This window comes from Pseudorca crassidens, chromosome 16 (assembly GCF_039906515.1).
Source record: "Pseudorca crassidens isolate mPseCra1 chromosome 16, mPseCra1.hap1, whole genome shotgun sequence".
NCBI lineage: Eukaryota > Metazoa > Chordata > Mammalia > Artiodactyla > Delphinidae > Pseudorca > Pseudorca crassidens.
Window position 1 is genome coordinate 34,642,122 of NC_090311.1, and position 20,500 is coordinate 34,662,621.

Below are 20,500 nucleotides of genomic sequence, written 5' to 3' on the forward strand. Positions count from 1 at the left end.
TATAATACTGAGAAGACTTTCTAAAAGAAATGGTGTATGAGCTGGACCTTAATGGTAGAAAAAAATTTCAATACTGGTGATGAGGTGGTAAAAAGGAAAAGGGGGAGATACATCTGGAAGAGGGAATAAGAAGAGAACAGCAATAAAAGGAGACTATATTTAGGGCAGTGAGTAAAACAGCCTGGTTGTAATTCAGGGTACACTTAAGAGAACAGTGGAAGATACAGCTAATATTGTGGAGACCCTTGAATTACAGCTCAGCCATGAAAGTCTTGGGTCAAGAAAGTGATGGGACTGGAGCTACGCTTTAGAGAGATTAGTCTGGCAGCAGTGTGAAGCATGAAGTAAAATGGAAGGAAACTTTCAGAGAACTTTCACACCTGAACTACAATCTAAGACTAGAAAGAAGTTGGGGAAAACGCTGCAGAAGTAAAACACCACGGTATAGTAATTCCATGAAATGTCAAGGAAATGAAAGGATTCTGAGACTCTGAATTTTAGAAATGAAGATATCATTAAAAGATATGGGAATAACTAGTGGAAGAAATGTTATTGAGAAAAGATGACAAGTTTATTAGTGGCAGGGACAGGAAAGCTGGGGGAGACCAAAAAGGATAGTTGAAATAGAGATCTGACGTTCAGGAGAAATTTGAGACGAAAGGTATATAGATATATGAGTCATTCGTATAGAAGTGACAGATACAGCAATAAGATCTCTGAGGAAAGAGCTTGTAAAGATAAATAGCATAATGGGACAAATTCCAGAGCCACAGCCCCACGATTCAAATCCCAGTTCTGCCACTTATCCAACGAACAGTTTGGAATAAAACCACAATGCCTTATACCTGGAATAAGTGGGGAGAAATGGAAAACTGTGTCCCTTGTTTCTGAGATACAGAAAAATCCTAAGATTTTAAAAAGGCAAAGAAACCAGTAACTACCACCAGCAGTCCACATGGTAGAAGATCTAGCCCTTCCACCACAGTACTCATCAGGTTCAATGAGGCAAATGGATGCCACAGATAATAAAAGGAAGGCGGCTTCATATCCAGAATAAATGGGTACTTCAAACAAGATGAAGGGTGAAAAGGGGCAAGGTTATATTAATTGTGCCCAATCCTATATGAGGGGAGATTTAGAGAATACACCTTTAAATGTCATCTAATGAGGAAAGGAAAGCAAGCAAGGTCCCAAAGTTAAGCATGAGCATTAAGTATTAATAAACTGCAGAGAGACTCGTATCTTACTTCTGGGATTATTTTTCTTTCACAAAGAGCTAAAAACTTAGAAAGCAAAGCTCTAAAAACCTTTTACGAGAAAATATAAAGCTATAAGGGGGCAAATGAAATAAGCAGGGTTTTTCCTTTTCTTACTTTTTCTTTTCGAAGGGGTAGTATTTATAAAACTAGCCAGTCACTGATAAGCACAAAATCACTGTAACTGGTAAAATATATATATATATATAACTAAAATAGATCTTTTTCAGTCAAGAAGGCTAAGGGTACTATGAAAACTTTTCAACTGCTTCAGAACAAAACACTAAGAGGTGAGGTTCAAATTTTACAGTTAAGGGTATGTATAAGAAGGACATGTTTCAAGAAAAATATCTGAGGTAATTAAAGCCAGCGAAATAAAGGGGAAAAAAAGAGTAATACAACACATTTTTTGCTTCCAATATACTGAATGGCACACAGAGTGATTTTACAGAAATTATTTCTAAAAAACATGCAAAAATCAATTTATTTTATACACTGTGCATAGACACACCCCACCTTTTGACACAATATTTCTCCTTATCCATTCAAGGCTATCTAAATACTTGTCTTTACCCATTCATTCTTCAGGCCTTGCTACAGGATTTGATGAACAGTGACTCACAGATAATGGGACAAAAGGGAGAAAAAAAAATTTTCTGACATCTGGTTTTCTTAAAGTTCTAACACTAAGTCAGACCCCAAATCCCTTCCCCATAAAATGACTTCCCTTATACATCCCATACATAACCCTAAGAATGCTCTGACGTATTTTCATCTTTATAACTGATTGTGATGTTAAAGTTACTGAAACTCTCTGAACCTTCACAACAAATAAATGCCTATTTCCATGACTCTGATTTTGAATGCCTCTGCTCAATGAAATTTGCAAAAAGAAATTTTAAATAATCTATAAACAACTTTCTATCAAGGTAAATATTCATGTTAAATCTATATTCTATGGCAGGCAAAATTATCAAAGATTAAATGTTTTATTATAAAAATTATGTCTTAGGTCAAATTTATGCAACAGTGGACTTATATTTGCATATGATGCATGCATTCTTTATAACAATATCGGGCTCTCTTGTATGTGTACAGTTCACATAAACCCAGGACTTTCTTACAGGAAAGCAGTGGTAAAATGGAAAAACAAACTAGACTGGAAGTTAGGAGACAAAGCACTACTTTTGTCACTTGTTAGAAGACTTAGAGAAGCTCACTTAACTTTGCTTAACCTCTTATTTTGTAGGGTTAAACTAGATTTAGCCATATTTTATAGCTTCACATCATTGTACTTGTTTTAATAGGTTTTTCTTCCCTTATATACCACAGTGTTTGTCATATCTTTGACTTATTTGATGCAAAGTTCCCTAGACTGCACCTCTGGAAAGACTTAAACTACTTCATAATTCCCTTTTTTTTTTTTTGGCTATGCTGGGTCTTCGTTGCTTCACACGGGCTTTCTCTAGTTGCGGCAAGCAGGGCTACTCTTCGTTGTGGTGCATGGGCACCTCATTGCAGTGGCTTCTCTTGTTGCAGAGCAAGAGCTCTAGGCACACAGGCTTCAGTAGTCATGGTGCGCGGGCTCAGTAGTTGCAGCACACGGGCTTAGTTGTCCTGCAGCATGTGGGATCTTCCGGACCAGGGATCGAACCCGTGTCCCCTGCATTGGCAGACGGATTCTTAACCACTGGACCACCAGGGAAGTCCCCATAATCCCTTTTTTGATGATGGAGTTTCTGCTTTTGTGACTAAAAGCAAAGCTGGCTGCAAAATGAACACTCTAAGGAAGTGACAATACTAACCTGTTTATAAATCCATGTGTAAAAAGTTAAAATAAAATTGATAGTTTTCCCCAATCATTTCCACTTTCCTCAAGTCCCAGTTGCCATTCCCTATTCCCTAAAAAGGAATGGACTGAGTAGATCTCTAGATTATGGAACAAGAACTATCTTGTTCTCTACTCATTACCTCTAAAGGTCTTTACACTTATCCTCTTTCAATTTCAGATGAAAAGACAATCCTCACTCTTCTTCAAGACTTACATAAAGTCCCGCTATTTTTTTTTTTACCAACTCCTTCTACCCTCATTCAATTATCCTTTCTCCAATGTTTTAAATCACTGCCTTAGTAATCTATTCCCTTCTATCTTCAAATATCCAGAGGTCCATCTTTAATGAGAAGATAAACTGCTTGACTTCCATCTTCTAGAACACTTTCTTTTTGCTGCCAAGCATCTTGAACAAGTGCTTAAAATCACTTCTTTTATCTCCTCACCATACCCAACTTAATCCCTATAAATCAAGTTTCTATCCTTCTTTACGACTAAAATAGCACACCTGAAGGTCACCAAAGAACTTCTAAGCTCTAAATCTCATGTTGTTGTGTTTTTTTGTAAATACAATTTTCATGAATCTTCTATGACATGTGATTTCAGCAAGTACCCCATTCTTAAAATATTTTCCTTCCGAAGTTTTCACAACATTCTGTTACCCTGTTCTTCTCTGAACTCTTAATTCTTCCTGTGGTTTCCCTACTCTTTAACACTCTTAATATGAACATTCTCCTAGATTCAATCCTTGGCTGCCCATCTCTCACCCATTTCTCCTGTAGGAAACTGTAATTTGTTTAAACTATAACACAGTAAAAATAATCCCCAAACCTAGCCCATTTGGGAGCTCCAGTGCCACACTTTCAACTGCCTGATGAGCATAACTCAATACTAATGTGATCTCATTGCTAAATTTACTTCCTAAAGCACTCTTTGATCAAATTATTACCTTACTCTAAAACTTTCAATGGCTCACCCTTACCTACCAGATAGCAATCAAAAACAAAAAAGTATCTCCCAAACAGGGTCCATTTTGGTTTCCACAATTTTGTCTACCCTGTTTCCGCTACTTGGAATGCCTTTCTTGGTCCAATTCTTCAGCTAGCTCCCACCCATCAAGGTTCAGTTCAAGTCCTTTACCTTCTTGAAACCATCTCAGAATACTATACTATTATATCCTCTTCTAAAATCCACAGGGATTCTCATCTTAAATAACCATTTTGGCATTTATTATGCATTTTTTGGCATTATACATTAATTTGTCACATGTTGTCTTATGCTCGTTAGGCTTCACCTTCTTCAATGATTCTTTTTTGTCCCCCACAATACTATGCACAGTGTCTTTGCACAGTAGTCAAATATTTGTTGAATACTTGGTATTTACTATAATTAAAATTATAGATAAAGAAAAGTTCAAGTTTCTTGGGACAGGTTTAAGCACCATTTTTAAGCAAAGAAAGAGGGTGTTATATTACAATATTTTTTGCTTCCTTCAAGAAATATCCTTAATCTGTCATAGCTATATTACATAAAAACAAGTTATAAAAATAACAGAAGTGATGCTAAGGCAATGAATGTTTCAGTAAGTGAAAAGATGAACACAGCAGTACTTTAGCAATCTGAACATCACGGCAGTTACACTTGCTCCAAAGAGCAAGCCAAAGAGCAAGCGGAAAAAGACCACACAGTAGGCACTGTATTCCTTCAATAATTTCTACCCTTCCTAAACTTTCCTTTAGTCCTCTGCTACCCAGCTTCATTAGAACCATATCCTGCTCAAAGACCTTCGACTCCTCTCTAACCTAATGCTGACTCTGCCTCACAACCACACAGTTCCTCCTGCTTTCTTCGAAGTCTTTTATCCCAATGCCATGTCATGTCAGCTCTGCTCCCTCACCAGCCAACTGCCCTGAGGGTAGCAGATCAGCTCACCCTCTCATCCAATTCCAGGCTTGTTTATTCTCACATCTCCCACCTTTTGATAGCCAAATTTGCCTCCCTGAATAGAGGAATGGGGACCCAAGAATGCTTCTTTAGTCCTCTTGACTCAAAGCCCCTTTTGGAGTTCTCCATTCCTCTCTCCAGGACAACAGATTAGATGCCACACAAAAGGAAGAACAAAGGGATGTGCAGACCAGGATCTCACAAGAGGGCAATCTGACCTGTTACTCCAAGATAGCCAGCTATGAGGCAAGCAGGGTAAGCATCAGCGCCAGGCCACAATGGAAAAGGCTGGTATAATGAACTGGTAGGGGACAGGAAAGGGCATGAGACAGAGTCAGTATTATGTTGGAGGGCAGACAGGGCCCTTGATGAGGGAGAGGTCTGAAGGCTAGGTGATCAAAAGAAAAACGAAGTTAAAAGAAGGGCTGATTGAGGGAACACAGTACTTACCACGATACTTCTTTTGGCTAAACCTTATGTTGCATAACAGCTAATAGAAAAAAATGACATTCTTCATTCGCCGAAGGATAGACAGATGGAGGAGAAAGAGGTAACAGATGTCAAGCCAAATGGAAGGCACCAAAGACTGTAGACGAATAATTTTAATAAAACATAAGGCAATTATATTTGACAGTATCCACTGGTTATGAATCTACTGATGATGATAATCTGGCCCATTTTCAATTTGGATTTTAATTCACAGAAATAACTATAAAAGATATGATTCATGTTTATTTTACAAACCTGTGATTTCAGAAAACTGCTCTAAAGACTGCCTAGAGGGAAGAGGGAATGGGAAGACGTGTGTGGGATTAAGAGACACAAACTACTATGTACAAAATAAATAAGCAACAAGGATACATTGTACAGCACATAATAACTTTAAATGATGTATAATCTATAAAAAACTGAATCACGACATTGTACCCCTGAAACCAATATAATGTTGAAAATTAATTATACTTCAATTTAAAAAAAAATGTTGTTAAAAAAAAAGACTGCCTAGAAAAAGGAAAGTACGTGGGAGTTTGTAGAGGTTATGCTGGCAACTGTGATCTAACTTCAGCTGTTCCCATTATGATAATTCATAAAGTAAAAATATAAAAAGAAATCATATGCATTTTGAACTATAAAATGTGTCCTAGATTACTACTTCATCATTAATAAACATATATATATTGCATTTCCACTCCTAAGCCATTTGAGGATGAAAAAAAAGTATAAGATATAACTTCCTCAATCTACTTCCAATCTCAATATTCTCAGAATAAATTTAATCACTCTGAAAATTTATGGAAGGTCTACTGGCAGAATACTTCACGCAGATGGCTTTGTAATCTTAACTAAAAGGGATTGGTCAGTGAAGTTTGTCCATTTTGTCATACATTTTTACATTTACTATTTGAAGTTTTACTTTTCTGTGTTACTTAGGGAATAAGAAAATAAATAGATGATATGAACACTGTACTTAGTCCTACATAATATCATTAAGCAAGGAAGTTATGGTCAAAAGAAACAACTTCCAAGAAATTGTCTAGACTGATGTTTTAAAATGTATGCCTTCTAGTTCCTACTGTGGGTTATTTGAAACTATGTTAATGTTATGTTTTTTAAACAAGAAAGTAGATTAATTTGAAATACCACATAGGACACTAAGAACAAATATGAAGATGTGAAACCACACCAAAGCCAGGTGCAAGGGCAGGTGTGGCTAGATAATTTACATTCCCCCCACTCCCACTCTAGAACACAAACAAACTCCATGAGAATGGGAACTCCATTTTTGTTCTTTGCTGTATCTCCAGCACCTAGAACATAAAAAGCACTCTGTAAATACTTGTTAAATGAGTGCTGAAAAAGGACAACCAAGTTGCGTTATGTCCTTCAGGCCATATTTTTTTCTAATCTCCACCTCTTGCATGACTTTATCTTAAAGACAAAATCTAGGTTTTGCAGGAAAAATATCTGTGGTTTTAAAACTTCACTTGAAATTATACACTTTAAAACGGTGAATTTTGTTATGTGTATAGTACTTTGAGAAATAAACTAAAACAGGGAGGAATTTACCACAGGGATTAAAATGGATACACTTATATAATGCCTCCTCCACCTTTCCTAGCTTTTTGTCCCTACATTTTTTAAATAACAAAATATTTGATACATTACAATTTACAACAGTGCCTTCTGTCAATCTTATAATGGATAGAAATTAGCAATGATGGAGGAATAGGCCTAGCAAACATAAGCAACCTGTGCTGTCCTATAGGTAAGATTATTTTACCATTTTCCCTGTCAAGAGCAAGGACCCACTGTAATTTGCCCCCGCATCATGAAACCTTTTACTTGGCAGAACAGGCCATTGAAACAGTGTTTCTCTGAAGTAACAGCAATGCACAGAGAGAATTATCAAAACTGAGCAAAGTTCTGCTCACATGTAGCAATTTGTTTCTTCCAGAAGAGGGTATGTTCCCTTTTTTCCCCTGAATCTTTTCTGAACACTGCATCATTTTTAAATGCAAAGAATATGTGTCACAGACTTACGGCACGACTTCTAAAACAGTCAAGTCATAATTACCGTCTCGACATTTTAGACATGAACTTTACAGCAGAGATCACTCAGGAAAAATTCTCTATATTTTTACATTTTCTCTATATCATCAAGGAAAAACTAAGTTCATAATAGCTAATCAATGTATAACAACAGTCAATCAATTGTGGCATAAACAGGCAAAGGTATCAAAAACAATCTTTTTAAAAAATCTGTATTAAGCCATGGAACCCAACATCATCACACATTTCACCTACACCTTCTGTAATGAGCATAAGTTTTAACAATCCCTCTAAGGTTGCCTTTACTATTGGTGACTCAACCCCAACTAGATGACAGATAACACAGGGAGAGAGACTCTTGTGAGCCTCTACAAAACAGTATTCAAAGATTTAACAATTATAATTCAAACTGTTTGCAAATAACACTGAAAGCCTGTAATATATACTAATTTGTTTTTTTGCTGAGGTTGATTTTATGGGAGCAAGTCAAGTAGCTAGTGAGTGAGCTTGGCTGACCTTCCAGTATTCACATCTTAAGGGCAACATTGTTCTCCTACATGTGTATGCTCTCTTTTATTTAGGGTCTAAAGGAGTCATACATTTTTCAGTAGTATTTCACTGCATTTTACAGAGAATTTCAAATGCTATAATTGTATTTGCAATTTTAGAGAGTCACAAAGGTTTTTTTTTGGGGGGGGTGTTTGTTTGTGGCAAGATTTAACTCATCCATGGATCAAGAGTTGACCATACATTTCATGATCTGCTACATTCTTATAATTCAAAGTACATTAAAACTAGGCCTTTATAAAACTAAGTGGGGTCTAAAAATTTTGATTACACAAAATGCAGGGTTACATTATATCCAATTTGCATTATAAAAGACCATGCTATATAAACTTATAAAACTAGTTCTGGGGCTTCCCTGGTGGCGCAGTGGTTGAGAGTCCGCCTGTCGATGCAGGGGACACGGGATCGTGCCCCAGTCTGGGAAGATCCCACATGCCGCAGAGCGGCTGGGCCCGTGAGCCATGGCCACTGAGTCTGCACGTCCGGAGCCTGTGCTCCGCAACGGGAGAGGCCAAAACAGTGAGAGGCCCGCATACTGCAAAAAAAAAAAAAAAAAACTAGTTCTGACAATGTTTATTATATTTTTAAAATTATAATTCTGGCTAATAGTCAAAGCTATAAAGTTTTTCTCCCTCAGGGAAAACTGTAAAACTCAGAAGCACTCATTGAAAAACACCAGAAATACCCTACTATATATATATTACAGAAAAATCATGAGAGGAATTAAAACAAGAAACAAAAGCACTCTTTTATTCCTTTTTTAAAAAATATATTGAGCACCTACCAGGAACGAGGCACTCTCCTGAAGATAGAAAGATCAAAGACATTCCCTTCTCTCACAGAACTGATGCTCAAGCAGGGGAGAGAACAATTAAACAATCACTTACAAAGTATGATAAATATGACTGATAGGAGTACACATTGGTGCAAAGAGCTCAGATGAAGGAAAACCAGAGAAGGTCTCCCAAACAAAGTGACATATGTATAGGCTTAGGGTTTAGACCTAAAAACTAAGGTTGGAATTAGCCAGACTTGGGGGGACGGGGGGAGGTAGGAAAAATGTTCCAGAGAAAAAGACTTGGAGGTGAGAACAAAGATTCAGAATGAAGGGGAGTGGAGAAGAGAGAGAGAGAGAGATGCAGAGAACCTGAGACAAGATGAAGCTTAAAAAGGTAAAGTAGGAACCAGATCACAAATGATCTGTTAAGATGTGTTGGTTACGGAATGTGGCCTTTATCTTAAGGCAACAGAAAACTAAACGGTTTTTAGCAGAAAAAAAGGCCATATTAAAATTAGCATATTAGCAAACAATAATATAACTGAAATGAAGAATAAATTAGAAAGAGATGCCATGGGAGGCAGGAAGAGCAGAGTGGCTGCCGTTACAGGTGTCTCGGATTAGAGATGATGGTGGTATGGAGGAGGACTGTGGTAATTAGTATGGAAAGAAAAAGACTGGCCAGAGAAAGATTAGAAAGGTTGAACTGACAAGATTGGATGTGGGGACTAGCTAGACTGGGGGAAAGGAAGGGAGAGCAAAGTCAAATATTATTCCTAGATTTCTGGATCTTGCAATCTGAACTTAATATTTCCCTTCTATTGGAAATACTTACAAGGTTCTAAAAACATTACAGTTTCTTTTCAGTTACACACATTGATATAAACAGTGCAAAAAATATTTTAGATTTGGTTCTAGCAAATATGATTTTTATCTCTTGAACCATCTTCCACCTTTTCTACAATAAAGTATTAAAATGAGTCTGTATTCCACACCAAAAGGAAATTTAGTTAATAAAGACAGGTGCTCAGTGCATGGAGAAGACCAGCTTGAAATTAAAAGTTTGCTATCCAAAGTGAACCCTCAGATGAAAAAGTCAAGGACTGACAGTATCCCCAAACCAGAAAGTGTCTCAAAAGTGTTTTCTGTGAACCTATTATATTACCAAAATAAGCACAGGACTAGCTCTTTCATAAAACCATGACAGGCTTTCTTTTTACAGCAGAATTTGATAGAATTTTGGCAAGCTAAATAAAAAAGATCTATAGAAAAAAAGAGCACCACCCTTTGAAATCCAATGTCAAGAACAAAAAGCACTTGCTTTCAAAACTCACTCATTCATTCAGAAGTTTAGGTGCTCTAAACTTCTGTAAATAGATTCACATTGGCCAAGGAGATTAGGCGCTCTTTAATCTTTCATTTTGTCTCTATAAAACTATAACCAATACTGTGAACATATACCGTCTACTCAGGAACGAAATTTCAAGAGCTACTCATTCCCTTAAACGTTTTACCACCTTATAAACAGAATACCATATTAAGTTTGTATATCAATGTATTTATAATGTATGTATTTATATAGTCATATGGGGGTAACAAATTAGATGGTACACCTTTCTGCCTTTGCAAAAATTGAAAATACTACTTGTATACTCTCGAGGCGATTTTACATATCACAAAATAAGAATTTCCTCACATTGAACGGATTCAACTAATCTATGAAATAAAAATTAGATGCCCCACTACAGGTATCTTAGGACCCCTTTCACCCAACTCCCATGGGTTTCTCCCATGAACTCTTTTATCAGTTATCTAGGGAATCTGTGAGGGATGGGTTATCATTTCATTTGCAAAACAGGAATGTGTTAACTATGAAAAATGAACAAAAACTATGTTTTCTGAACTATCATCATTTTCCCCTTTCAGTCTATGTGGCAGAAGGACCCATTTCTCACGAAAACTAACAGTAAACTTGGCGAATCCTGACTGCTATCAGAGGGACTATCCCCTACTTACACACACACATGTCCACTAACTTCAAGCCTCTGACAAAATGTACTCTCCCCACTCTCTCATATTGGAGGAAAGGAGAACTTTCCTTCTATAGCTATACAAATAAATGTCTTGCTGGCCTTTCTACAGTTTCCTATCGATGGGCATCGCTTCAAACTAGTTTAAGACTCGCGATACATCTTTCACGCCTTAGGTGAGGAAGATGATGCTAATACAATAATTTGCTAAAGATTACAATGCTGACGACTGAATGTGTACTGTCAAACAAAGCGAAGAATTATACTGTAATGTAAGGAAAAAGTCCTCAGGAAAGAACATATCCCTAAAGCCGTAAACGCAAAATTTTAACATAATTAGAAGGCCACGTAGATAATATTAACTCAAAATCTCCCTGACTTCGACAGTTGCTACCAAGTTTTCCCGTGAAACGGAGGTTAGGGATCGGCCTTAAAATGCTCAGAAAGAGAAGAGACTCTCCCAGAACTGAAAGGGGGAAGAGAAACCAGAGAAGAGAAACATGGTGAGGAAAGAGAAAAACCAGCCCTAACGCGCCAAAGGGTCTATTCAACAACAAAAAAGACATTTTTGAACCGATTTACGAGGGGTAACCCGAGCCCAAACCCCCGCAGACCGAGGGGCGAACCGCGGAGTCTGGGGAGGAAGGCACCCGAGCCCAGTGACAATAGGAACCGTTCCTTTCTAGGAGTGGGGGCTCCGAGAGGAGACCGTGCCTCGCCGGGCCGCCTTCCCGTCCGCTCGGGAGAAGCTAGACCCACCTGGAAACCGCCATGGCCGGGCGCCGGCGGTTCGGAGCTCCCCGCGAGCGACGCGCCGCGCTACCGACGCGCTAGTTTCCAGGGAGCGGAGCGGCGCAGGCCCAGGCCACGGAGCAGATAGGAGCGGCCGGTGCAGCGCAGGATGTCCCGGCGCGGGCCCTCGGGCATCTGCCCCGCCGCCTACCAGAGCTCGTCCCTGCCGCGGCCCGGGAGCAGGGGTCTGAGACGTCGGCGGAGGCAGCACTCCTCCGACCCGCACGACTTCAAACCGGGTGCCCCCAACCCCGCTCTTTGCTGACGCAGGCGTCGGCACGCCGGACTGAGCGTCAGCGCGCCGGAAGTGACGCCAGCTCACCGCCAGGGGCTCCGCTCCGCCGCTGAGTAGGAGTATGAGCCCTTACGGCCTGGCGGCGCGCGCCGCCAAAAAAAGCTGTCTTTGCTCATCTGGAGGGGGTCGGTAGTCTTCATACGAGACGAGAGAGGAGAAATGAGTCCACTTATTTTCTAGGGAAGGAAAAGAAGCGATCTAGCCAAGGTTCTGGGAGTTAAAACCTTTGCTTCTGATTCCTCACTGCCCCGATCCCCATCTCAGCAGACTGCTTCTAGAGAAAGCAGAATCCACAGGACCATAGCATGCTCTAGTCCAGGTGGCGATGCCAGTGGGAGGGGTGAAATCCAGAAAGATCTGCAACGGCACTGAAGACACGACTCGAATGTTTGCCATCTATCTGCCATATGTTCTGCCTAGGTATTGGAGGGAAGGTATTCTGTCAACCATTTTGCCATGTTTGATTTCTTAATTGCTTGTGTTGTTGGTACCATGATTTTCTCAACCATATTTGAAAACTCTCAGCCATTTATTTATGTATTTATTTATTTGCTTATGTGGCTGTTCAGTCGCTTAATTTATTAGGCTTTTAAACATTCTTCTGTCACCTAGTGCAGGCCCTTATCACCTTAAACTTGATTTTTATGATAGTAGTCAAAGTAATATTTCTCCAGCTTCAACTGAGTCCATCTTAAAGGCCTCCAGCAGATTAATCTTCATGAAACTCTGCTTTCACCGTGTCACTCCTCTGCTTATAAAACTTATCCATTGGCTTCTTATTATCTGTGGAGGCTTTGCCTCAACCCTGAGTCTTTTTCATCTATAAAATGAGGCTAATGAGAAGTACTATAGAAATAAAATGAGGTCATGTATCTAGAAAAGCTTACAAGAGTTTATAAAGCATAAAGGGAAAGAAACTAACTTAAGAACCTATGTGTTAGGCATTTGGCATGCATTATCTCATATAATTTGTAGGCCAACCCTGTAAAGTAAGTTTTAATCTTCATTTACAGGTGAGAAAACTAAGCTCAGGAAGGTTAAGTAATTTGCCCAAGATCCAAGCTACTAATAATATTTACTGTTCATTCTTAAACAAATATTAATTTGGCCCCTGCTTTATGCCAGACACTGTGCTCAGCACTGTTTTATACTATTAGACAATATCTGATTAAGCTGATGTTCACATGTCTTCATATTTCACAGCCTCCTCCCACCTGCCTTCTCAGTTCATCTAACACCACTGAAACTAACAAGCAGGTACATTTACTGATTGTACACTACATTCATTTATTCAGCCAAAATTAAGTACCTACCACATGCTAAACTCTATACTAGAGATTAGGGCTTCTAAAGAAACCAAAAACAGATAAGGTGCCCACTCTAGTTGAACTTACATTCTAATGGGAGGAAAGAGAGCGAACAGATAAACAAGAAAATATCATGTTTGTATGCTATGGAAAGCAGAATGATGGGATAGAGAGGGTGATTAGAGACCCCAGACTGGGTGATTAGGGGGAAACAAAGAAGGAGCTTAATCTGAGGCCTGAAGGACAAGAGGGAGCCAGCTATGTGAAAACCTGGGGAGCCTTCCAGATAGGGGATACATCTAGTGTAAAAACCTAAGAGAAGCTGGCTATCTTGGGAGACAAGATGGGAGAGGTAGAAAGGGGCCATTGTAAGGTATTTGGATTTTAGTCAAGCAATAGGAAGTCATAGGAGGGTTTTAAACATGTGAGTAAAATGATCTGATATACATTTTAAAAAATCTTACTCTTTAGTATCCAAGAGGTAATTAGATATATAGTTCTAAAGAACATATAGAAGAGAAGAAAAGGCTGGTGTTACAGATTGGTAAGGCATAGTGTAATAATCAAATATATTGAAGTCAGACTGACTTGTTTTTAAATCCTTCCTCACCACACTCAACAGTTGTGTGTCCAGGGAGTTGTATAACCTTTCTAAGCTTCAATTGCTTCTGGGAAATGGGGACAATAATAGCACCTTATAGGGTTGTGGTAAGGATATAATGAATATAAAGCATTTAACCCAGTGACTGAAACTTTAAGCACTCAAAAACATTATTAACTACATTGAGTGTTCTTTTTGTTAACTATGCAACCTTAAGCAAATGACTTACCTTCTATGTCTCAATTTCCTCAGCTATGAAATGGGGATAATATTAGTACTGGTACACAACCCTTATCTGAGACCCTGGCTAGAGATGGTTTTCTGAATTTAGAATTTTTTAGATTTTGAAAGGTAATCCAGTGCATATTATGTCACACCCTAGCAGCTTCTAGGGCAGCACCCCATGGTCAAGTACATTTATAGTTCTGCAGCAAAACATAGGAATAGCCATACTAAGAGGACTAAATAAGAAACTCTAAATAGATGCATGGCAGTTTAGGTCAGGTTTTGCTGCCAGACGCATTTTTTTTAAAGTATCATTCAGACCTTTTTCAATTCCAGAATTGTAAATAATGGATCATGAACCTGTACTTTGTAAAGTTGTTGTAAGGAGCAAATGAGTTGATACATGATACACTTAAGAAATACTAAGTGCTAAATAAATTGTAGCTATTATTTTTTTTTTTTATCACCAGAAAGGTGGCTTCAAAAATCAATGGCAGGACTTCCCTGGTGGTGCAGTGGTTAAGAATCCGCCTGCCAATGCAGGAGACACGGGTTCGAGCCCTGGTCCGGGAAGATCCCACATGCCGTGGAGCAACTAAGCCCGTGCGCCACAACTACTGAACCTGCGCTGTAGAGCCCATGAGCCACAACTACTGAGCCTGCGCTCTAGAGCCCGCGAACCACAACCACTGAGCCTGTGTGCCACAGCTACTGAAGCCTGCGCGCCTACAGCCTGTGCTCCACAACAAGAGAAGCCACCACAATGAGAAGTCCGTGCACTGCAACGAAGAGTAGCCCCTGTTCGCTGCAACTAGAGAAAGCCCGCACACAGCAACAAAGACCCAACACAGACAAAGAAAAAAAAAAAACTACCCAGTAGGGTGGCTATTATAAAGCGCACGCGCGCGCACGCAAGAGAGCAAACAAAAAAAGTAAATAACGGGCTTCTCTGGTGGCACAGTGGTTAAGAATCCACCTGCCAATGCAGGGGACATGGGTTTGAGCCCTGGTCCGGGAAGATCCCACATGCCGTTGAGCAACTAAGCCCATGCGCCACAACTACTAAGCCTGTGCCCTAGAGCCCAAGAGCCACAACTACTGATCCCGCGTGCCACAACTACTGAAGCCTACGCACCTAGAGCTCATGCTCCGCAAGGAGAGAAGCCACCTCAATGAGAAGCCTATACAACACAACGATGAGTAGCCCCCACTCGCCACAACTAGAGAAAGCCCATACGCAGCAACGAAGACCCAACGCAGCCAAAAATAAATAAATTATATTTTTAAAAAAGTAAATAACAAGTATTGGCAAGGATCTGGAGAAATTGGGACCCTTGTGCACTGTTGGTTGGAATGTAAAATGGTGCAGCCACTATGGGAAACAGTATGGAGTTTCCTCAAAAAGTTAAAAATAAAATTAGCATACGATCCAGCAATTCCACTTTTGGGTATGTGCCCAAAAGAACTGAAAGCAGCCGCGGAGCAACTAAACCTGTGCGCCACAACTACTGAGCCTGCACTCTAGAGCCCACGAGCCACAACTACTGAGCCCACGTGCCACAACTACTGAAGCCCATGTGCCTAGAGCCCATGCTCCACAACAAGAGAAGCCACCGCAATGAGAAGCCTGCGCACTGCAACAAAGAGTAGCCCCCGCTTGCTGCAACTAGAGAAAGCCTGTGCACAGCAACAAAGACTCAACGCAGCCAAAAATAAAACAATAAATAATAAAAATAAATTAATTATTTAAAAAAACTGAAAGCAGAAACTCAAATATTTATACACACATATTCATAGCAGCATTATTCAAAATAGCCAAAAGGTAGAAGCAACCCAAGTGTTCATCAACCGATGGATGCATAAACAAACTGCACTATACATACAATGGATTATTATTCAGCCTTAAAAAGGAAGGAAAATTTGACACATGCTACAACATAGATGAGACTTGAAGAAGTTATACTAAGTGAAATAAGCTAGTCACAAAAGGACAAATACTGTATGATTCCACTTATATGAGGTAACCAGAGTAGTCCATTCATGGAGACAAAAAGTAGAATGGTGGTTGCCAGGGGGTGGAGGAAGGTAGGAATGAGGAATTATTGTTTAATGGGTACAGAGTTTCAGTTTTGGAAGAAGAAAAAAGTTCTGGAGCTGGATGGTGGTGATGGTTGCACAACCATGTGTGAATGTACTTAATGTCACTGAATTGTACACCTAAAATGGTTAAAATGGTAAATTTGGGGGTGGGATGAATTGGGAGATTGGGATTGAAATCTATACACTACTGATACTATGTATAAAATAGATAACTAATGAGAACTTACTGTATAGCCCAGGGAACTCTACTCAGTGCTCTGTGGTGACCTAAATGGGAAGGAAATCCAAAAAAGAGGGGATATGTGTATACGTATAGCTGATTCACTTTGCTGTACAGCAGAAACTAACACAACATTGTAAATCAACTATACTCCAATAAAAGTTAATTTTAAAAACAAAATACAAAAAAGAAAAAAATGGTACAATTTATTTTATGTGTATTTAACCACAACTTATAAAAAGTAACTTCTAGTAAGACGTTACCCCTTTCTGACATGGCATAGCACATCTGTGTGCCCTTATGTTTGTTTTGGGGGCAATGTTTCTGACAGAAAGCATGGTCTCGAATGTCTCCTTTAATAATTACGACTTTCCAGTAGCAAACTTTTTCACTGTAATTAGTGAAAAATGTCACTAGATGTCACTCTTTAGCTGAAAAACTATTCCAATTTGGTTCAGTAGCCGATAGCTATAAGTAATTCCAGAGCATCAGATAAAAGCCTGTATATAGTGCTTTGCTCATACAAATACGGTTTTCTGGGAAAGAGAAGGTTTCCATCTGTGAAATGTATTAATAAGCTACTCTGTTCATGAAATTTATGTTAATGTTTATTAACTTCATTGGTACTAATTGTTTTTCACTATAAATTGAGTTTGTGTAATTAAGACATAACTAACTTTGTAAGTGATAGTGAAACACAAAGCTGAAATGTAAAGATCATTTATCATTGAAAGTCAGGTGGCTTTACCACTAAATGATGTGTGACATTGGGTAAGTCCTTTAATCTCTCTGATTTCACCAGAGTAGTAGAAACATCCTTTCTTAGGTCAATATACACTACCGTATATTTGCTCTGTGCTAAAACATATTTAAGTACACTCTAATTCTAAAATATTTTGGGTTTTATAGTAGTAATCAAATTGTAACTGTTGAAATACAATACCAATGGGAGTTCAGTAACAGAAAATACTGCCCACAAGAAGACATTAGGAAATATAATGAGACTTCTTGATGTCCTGAGGGAGTATTTTAGGAAAATACTTGTATTAAACAATTATAGTCAGAGGTATAAACTCTTGAAATAAAAAAGATCACATTTACTACTGAGAACAGTTTTTAAAAGATAATGGAATATCCTAAAGTGTAAAAGAAAAATTGCTTTGTTTACCTGTAAAATTCTTAAGATTCAAGAACACATTGATTCTTAAAGATTAACCATTTGAATTGGTAATATTACACTATAATCAAAATAATTTTTTAAACTTCTAATTTTTGTAAGAAGTTTGTAATTGAGTTATAATACCTAAAAACAATCAAAAGACCAAATGCTCACCGCTGGATGAAATGCTGGACATTATAATGCATCAGTAAATGAGGATATTACATTTTTATTAGTAGTAACAGTTATTAGGATTAAGAGTATTAGGATGAGAAAAACTATCAGAAATGGTAGGTAAAAATATAGAACTCAGAATGATATAAAAAATAGAGTGTAAATCGTGCCCAGTTAAGGATATTGACAGTTGTTTTGTTTAATTTCATTATATTTAACTCTTAAAACTTAGATCTTTCTGTTTAACTTTTATATTCACATGATTAAATGTGTAAAAGGAGAGGGGGTGTAGTAGCTAAAGGGTACAGATTTGCTTTTTGTGGTGATGAAAGTGTTCTAAGATTAACTGTGGTGATAGTTGCGCGTATGTGTGAATATATAAAAAACCATTGAATTTTACATTTTAAATGGGTGAATTGTATGGTATATGAACTATATCTCAATAAAAAGTAGGTGAAGGAAGCACTATTCAAGCTTTTTTTCTAATACTGCAAATATAGTTATGAATGCCTATTTTTAAAAGAGCATTGAAAACAAGTGGTTTGCGGGGGAGGGATAAATTAGGAGTATGGGATTAACAGATGCACACTACCATACATAAAATAGATACACAAAGATTTACTGTGGAGCACAGGGAACTATATTTAGTATCTTGTAATAAACCATAATGGAAAAGAATTTTTAAAAAAGGAATATAGATATATCATATATATGTATAACTGAGTTACTTTGGTGTATATCTGAAACTAACACAATACTGTAAATCAACTATAATTCAATTAAAATAAATAAATAAAATTCAAGTAAAATATGTAAAAGGAAAGAAAAGAATGATTTGTTAAAATTCGCGTGATTATTTTAAACACTGGAAGCAAAAAAGATTTATATTTCATGTTACATTGCCACTTCTATCATACATCTGTGTGTCTGTGTGTCCGTGTGTGTGTGTGTGTGTGTGTGTGTGTGTGTGTGGCACGGTGGTGGGAAGTCTCCCAGGGAAAGAGAGAGAGAAGTCTGGGAGGGGCATAGTCGGGGAGGCCTGTTCCGTTCCATCGATAACACGTTCATTCACTGGAAGCCGGCTAAAACAGACTAATCCTTCTTGCAGTCATTCCCTCTATCTTAACAAGGCTCCGCCACCTCGCCCAGAACTCGGTAAGTTCAAAGTGCAGTAAAAGTGCGTTTTTCCAAAGAATAATCTGAAATGACATTGTAGATAATTTACTGGAGGGTGGAGAAGGGAGGGGGTGGAGGAAGGGGTGGAGGTGGTAATTATCAGGCATCGCTTTGCTATCATATTTGCAATGGGGAGAAAAACCTCAATGCGCAAATAGTTTCAAAAAGATTAGACAGTAATTGGCTTTTTCCCAGGAAACCTCTTCAGAGGGGCCACTCGCAAACTGCTGCTGCCCACTGAAAACCGAGGCCCAGAAAGTCTGGGGTGGAAGATTGGCAGGTGCCTGTGCTTGGGCCAAGGGCTGCGCCCGACTCAGTCAGTAGCCGTCTCTGCCTCTGTCCCCAGGTCTAAGGGATGCTGCTATCCTGGCCCTGCTACCACTGAAGCGCTCAGGGGTACCTGGAAAGCCGACCTGAGTGCAGACACCACGAGCCATGAGTCCTCTGAGGCTGCGAGCGTCTCTCTCGTTGCTGCTGCTGCTGGGTGGCTACCTCCTCGAGGGCGCCGGGAGAAACCAGGGGGCGGTCGGCAGCGCGGTCGAGTCAGCCCCGGGCCCCGCGGGCGGCTCCTCCGGTCGCTTCGTCAGCCCCGAGCGGCATGCTTGCAGCTGGCATCTCCTGCCGCCCGCCCCAGGGCCCGCGGCGGGCAGCGAGCTGGCGCTGCGCTGCCAGGGCCCGGACGGGGCGCGCCACCAGTGTGCCTACCGCGGGGAGCCGGGGCGCTGCCCGATCTATGCCGCCAGCCGCTCGCACTACTGGAAGCAGGTGCTGGGTGGGCTGCGCAGGAAGCGGCGGCCCTGCCACGACCCCGCGCCGCTCAAGGCCCGCCTGTGCGCGGGCAAGAAGGGCCAGGGCGCGGAGCTGCGCCTGGTGCCCCATGCATCCCCATTCGTCAGCCCTACTGGGGCGGGCTTTCCCCGGGATCCCAAGCTCCGGGCCAGGAGCCGGGGGCAGCCCCGAGAGACCGCGCGCAACCCCACCGTAGGGGCCCCGCCTCCCTCGAACGCGCCGCCCAAAGGGAAGCCCTCTGAGAAGAAGACCAAAGGAGGCAAGAGAAAGGCTGCATGGAACCCAGACGAGGAGCGATCTCTGGGGACCCGGCCCGATCCCGACGAGCTGGACGAGAACACGAAGCTCACGGAGACCTACTGTGCTGAGAAGTGGCATTCCCTCTGCAACTTCTTTGTCAATTTCTGGAATGGCTGAGGGTGCGGGCCTGGGGAGGGAAGGGGAGAGGGAGGGAGGGGATCTGTGCGCAGCCCGGGAGGGGAAGCTAAGGGTATCCTAGGCCACAAGATACTGGATAGAGAGTGGGGAAGAGTCCAGGTTCTAGAATGGGTCTGGGGGGTGGAGGTGGGGCTTGGGATGAGAGTATAAAGGCTATGGAGAGTCTGAGACAGCAGGGAAGTTAAAATTTATAAAGAGTCGACCCTGTTTAAGAGCAGAAGAACTAGTAGAAACAGAAGTACGCATACCATAAATGTGTAAAAACTGT

The 20,500-nt window shown here is 40.1% G+C and overlaps 2 protein-coding genes and 1 long non-coding RNA gene across 3 annotated transcripts in view; 2 read left to right on the forward strand and 1 right to left on the reverse strand.

Moving 5' to 3' along the window:
* The window catches only part of BTAF1 (B-TFIID TATA-box binding protein associated factor 1), a 95,706-nt gene extending 83,685 nt beyond the window's left edge, over positions 1 to 12,021 (reverse strand). The window contains exon 1 of the mRNA XM_067710012.1: positions 11,716 to 12,021. Within this exon, the coding sequence (XP_067566113.1) occupies positions 11,716 to 11,729 (14 nt within the window). The 5' untranslated portion in view covers positions 11,730 to 12,021. The remainder of the gene's footprint in view (positions 1 to 11,715) is intronic.
* LOC137208998 (uncharacterized) lies at positions 11,976 to 18,640 on the forward strand. Its single transcript, XR_010935858.1, has 2 exons — positions 11,976 to 12,477; positions 14,647 to 18,640. It is a non-coding gene; the product is annotated as an uncharacterized lncRNA (long non-coding RNA).
* A 222-nt stretch (positions 18,641 to 18,862) lies between these two features.
* On the forward strand, positions 18,863 to 20,211 carry FGFBP3 (fibroblast growth factor binding protein 3). Its single transcript, XM_067710014.1, has 2 exons — positions 18,863 to 18,984; positions 19,352 to 20,211. The coding sequence occupies exon 2, from the start codon at positions 19,441 to 19,443 to the stop codon at positions 20,209 to 20,211; it is 771 nt and encodes a 256-aa protein (XP_067566115.1). The 5' UTR covers positions 18,863 to 18,984; positions 19,352 to 19,440.
* The last annotated feature ends 289 nt before the right edge of the window (positions 20,212 to 20,500 follow it).

Excerpts from the sequence above, each read along its gene's own strand:
- FGFBP3 (XM_067710014.1), top strand. The coding sequence starts at position 19,441 with ATGAGTCCTCTGAGGCTGCGAGCGTCTCTCTCGTTGCTGCTGCTGCTG.